General features: G+C 38.4%; 1 protein-coding gene across 1 annotated transcript; it reads right to left on the bottom strand.

The window, feature by feature from the left end:
* POLR2K (RNA polymerase II, I and III subunit K) lies at nucleotides 1–3,046 on the bottom strand. The gene is made up of 4 exons (XM_009638365.2): nucleotides 2,946–3,046; nucleotides 2,036–2,128; nucleotides 321–1,557; nucleotides 1–40 (listed from the first exon to the last, which is right to left on the bottom strand). The coding sequence occupies exons 1-3, from the start codon at nucleotides 3,004–3,006 to the stop codon at nucleotides 1,535–1,537; spliced, it is 177 nt and encodes a 58-aa protein (XP_009636660.1). The 5' UTR covers nucleotides 3,007–3,046; the 3' UTR covers nucleotides 1–40; nucleotides 321–1,534.
* Between the last annotated feature and the right edge of the window lie 746 nt (nucleotides 3,047–3,792).

The following is a 3,792-nucleotide window of genomic DNA, read 5'->3' as shown; positions in this document are numbered from 1 at the left end:
ACCCCCGGTCAGGGCTGAGGAGGTGGAGGGTGGCGACAGGCTGAGATAAAACATCACCATTTTAATTAGCTGAGAAGAGCCAGTCCCCCTCCCGCTGCCAGCCACCCCCGGCGCCCACACCACCATTGCCCGTTAGCCCTGCAGTCCCCCGGCACTGCCTTCTAAAGCAGGCCTGCACCCCTTCCCCGTGGCAGCAGACGCTCCTCTCTGCGTTTGTCTGGCAGAAAGAGGCGCCCAGGCTGTCCACAGCCCACCCAAACCCAGCCCTCACTCCCACCCTTGCCCTGACCCTCTCTTCCGTGGGCAGACTCTTGGCTCACCCCTCTGAGCAGCCATGTCAGTAGCCGATCCCCCGTCTCTGTGGTGCAGGCATTTGGCCCACGCTATGCATACCCAATGGTGGACAAACGGATAGTAACTGTGCAGTAGAAATGTTATCATTTATACTCGAGAGTATCTGGCTTCCAAGGAAAAACCTGGATAAGAAATCTCTTAACAGCTAAGGTCAGATAAGATACCTAAGAAAATCTTAACCAAACAGCTCCAACCCAAAATCTCAAGAATGCTTTTTTAGCCCCTAAAATGACCCACTGTAGTTCATTTATGAGCCGGTATATGGTTATGCAGTCTGTAGCAAAGATACCTTACTATATTGATAAGAGTTAAACACATTACGTCAACTTAAACAGCATTATTAGCACCATCAAAGTTTGTATTTGTAAACACTTAAAAAGGCTAAATTAGCATCAGGCACAATCCAGCAGTATTTTGTAGCACACTTTAGTGATAAGAGTATTTTAGTATTACTTAACACACATTCCAAATAGAGAGATACAAAAAGTTTTGGCTCATCAATACAAAAAAACCCACTTTAATCTTTTTAGTACAGACCCCTGAAAAGTCATCTGAAGAGCAAAACAAGGTGCTATTTTACCTTTATAGCATGGGCCTAATTCTTTCCTTGAGTACAACTAAGTCAAAAAGCACTTTGGGAATTTCTGTTTACACATTGCTTCTTAATATTTAGCTTGCCTCCCTCCCCTCTTCTTTTTTGAGCGATGATTTTCTTGACACTTTGACCACAGCTAAGTGCCTGAATTGGGTGATCTCAAGTCCTTTTGAGATTTGCTCGTTTGAAATCCAGGTCCATGTTTGACACCTAGCCTTGTGTAGCCTATTTATTTTCAGTAGAATTTATTCAAACCACAGTTATGCAGTTCATCGGAGTCCAAAAAACATTTAACAAAGTTAAAAAGCAAATAAAGTTTAGATGAGAGTAATGAAAAAAAGGTTAACTCAAAAAGAATACAATACCATTGAACTTGAACTACTACATACTCATTATAATTTAATGACAGCCTTAGAAATCTATTGCTGGAAGACAGCATAGACAAAATTTAGTATCACAGTAAACATTAAAATTTCAGTATTTTAAAACACAAATAAGAGTGTGCATTTGTACACCAATGGCTTTACAGAGCAAAGTCATCCAAAAGACTAAACTGCAGCATAAAGTCACTATCTTCAACAGAAATCATCGGGCATCAAAAACCACCACTGGAATAGTGCAGTTAAAGGAAAAAAAATGTATTGTGGTTGAAAACAGACCAACGAGCAGAAAGGGGGGGGGAGGAAAAAAAAACCCAACAAACCCAAAAGAGGCTGCCTAAATCTTAAGTCACAACTAACTACATAAAAGCATTTCAAAACTCATCCTGAATTAACCCTACAACACTTTCCTTTTGTTAAAAGGCTGACGAGTATCAACCGTCCACAGCACATCACCCAGCAGACTATCACAGCTTATTGTATTTTGTCTAGAAAATGGAAAAAAAGAGAAAAAGTGCCAGGAAGGAAAACAAGATTCCCAGTCACACTGCAGAAATTTCCCTATAGTACTTTGCTCTACTGTACTGATTGTTGGCCATGAAGGATTCTTACATAATTACTCAAAACTTCTGTTCTGTTTCCCTTATATACCTTGTGTCCACTCACAGCTTCCCAAATGCATTCAAGTGCATGTGTGAAAGGATACATCTTTTTGTCCGTTTCTTGTACATTATTCTGTAGCCACATTCTCTGCATCTGATAGGATCTCTTGCCTTTATTTCATTTTCTGTATGACATTCTGACGTGATGGAAGAAGAGAAAGGGAGTAGATAAACAAAACCAGCATTGTTAATGTATAGATAACATTTAAAAGTCGTAATAGTCAAGTTCCGATTTGTGGCAAACAAAACATAATAAAAAATATTTGTAGTGAATTTGTATCAAGAGCTGAATGATATCAAGATCTTGTGCAAAAAAAGAAAAAATAGCAAACTTTGCTTATATTAATATCAAAGAGGATCTTGCTAAAAATGACCAAATTATTACTGCACAGAATACATTCCACTCTCGATACAACTAGACTCTACTAATGAAAACTCAAGTTCAGCCCCCCAAAGCCCCAGGCTTATTTTCTTAAAAGACAAAATATTTCAGAGATTCCTGAAGTGATGACTCAAAATGACTGATTTTTAACTCATTGACATATCTATAGATAAGGTAGAATTTGACTACTGCACTTCAATAAAAGCTGAGTGACCATACAGGATTTAAAAAAAAAAAAAAAAAAAAAAAAATCTCCAAGATGCACTAAATAGAAGGTCCACTATCTGTACCACAAGCGGACACTTAGAGAGAGCATCCTCTGGAGATGGAGGACCTCCACACAGCAACTAGAGCAACAAGTTCTAGTGAGTTACTTCCAGGTCGCTATCCATTTATGTCACATATGTGTGGTACCATCAGCACGTAAAGCTTTAAAAAAACATCAGGATCCACGCTGCAACCATTTGTGTTGCGTTTCTGTACTCTTCAGTATAATGATTATGCATTCTTCATTATTAAAACACCAAATCTCCAGTAACAAGTAAAAAAATTCACCGATATCTTTTCTTTACCTCCACAAATGTAGATCATTGGCTGCTGCTTTGGAGGCTGAACGTCCTTCTGTGAGTCCATGTTCTAAACAGAAAACAGACAACATGCACAGTAGGTTGGGGTTTTTTTAATTATTTTTTCAAGGCATATGGAATCATTTCAACATCTCCGTCTAAAGCTGACAGAAGATTAAAAACTTCCTTAAAAGTAAATACAAACAAATTCTGTCTGTATTTTATGCACAGGACATTGGGTAATTCAGGTTGGAGGAGACTTCAGAAACTCATCTAGTTCAACTTCTCAAAAGCAGAGTAATACCAGATTTCTTGGAGCTTTACCAATCTGGTATAGAAAACCTCCAAAGAGGGAGACAGCACAACATTTTCTATTAAACAGGACTTTAAACATTAAAACCCAATGAGTAATATTTTCTTTCCTCCCTCCTGCCAATGCTAAGAATTTCCTTGCTGGAAATGTAAAAATAAATAATTTCTTATGTATCGCTCATGTAACAACAGTGCAATCATAAACAAGATAAGCCTTGTTATGATTTTTTTCCCTTCTGATTTAACACTAGCTAGCCTAATCTACCTTTTCATTGATTTAAGGGATTAGAAATCCTGGGATTTATGTAAGTAGAAGAGTAATAGGAATTAAACAAACAAACAAAAAAAACCCAACCCAACCCAAACAAAACAACAAGGGGCCAGAGAAAAATTCTACCCTCAAAATCCTAACATAGGTGTGTCTGACTACGTAACTGATCAAGGGTTGGATAACTCAGTGGTGCTCTTCAAACACCTCTTAATGCCCTATAGTGGTTTTGATTGTTCAGGCTTATTTGGAGACAAGTATCCCTTCACAGTA

Source organism: Egretta garzetta, unplaced genomic scaffold (genome assembly GCF_000687185.1).
Source record: "Egretta garzetta isolate BGI_Z169 unplaced genomic scaffold, ASM68718v1 scaffold154, whole genome shotgun sequence".
Taxonomy (NCBI): domain Eukaryota; kingdom Metazoa; phylum Chordata; class Aves; order Pelecaniformes; family Ardeidae; genus Egretta; species Egretta garzetta.
Note: the sequence above shows the minus strand (reverse complement) of the source record. Positions and strands in the feature narration are given on the sequence as shown.

What these genes read in the sequence shown, in the direction of transcription:
- POLR2K (XM_009638365.2), bottom strand. Translation starts at nt 3,006, where the DNA reads ATGGACTCACAGAAGGACGTTCAGCCTCCAAAGCAGCAGCCAATGATC. An exon ending in AATGATCTACATTTGTGGAG is followed by an intron (nt 2,129 to 2,945) that starts GTAAAGAAAAGA and finishes CCATCACGTCAG; the next exon opens with AATGTCATACAGAAAATGAA. An exon ending in CAAGAAACGGACAAAAAGAT is followed by an intron (nt 1,558 to 2,035) that starts GTATCCTTTCAC and finishes GCACTATTCCAG; the next exon opens with TGGTGGTTTTTGATGCCCGA.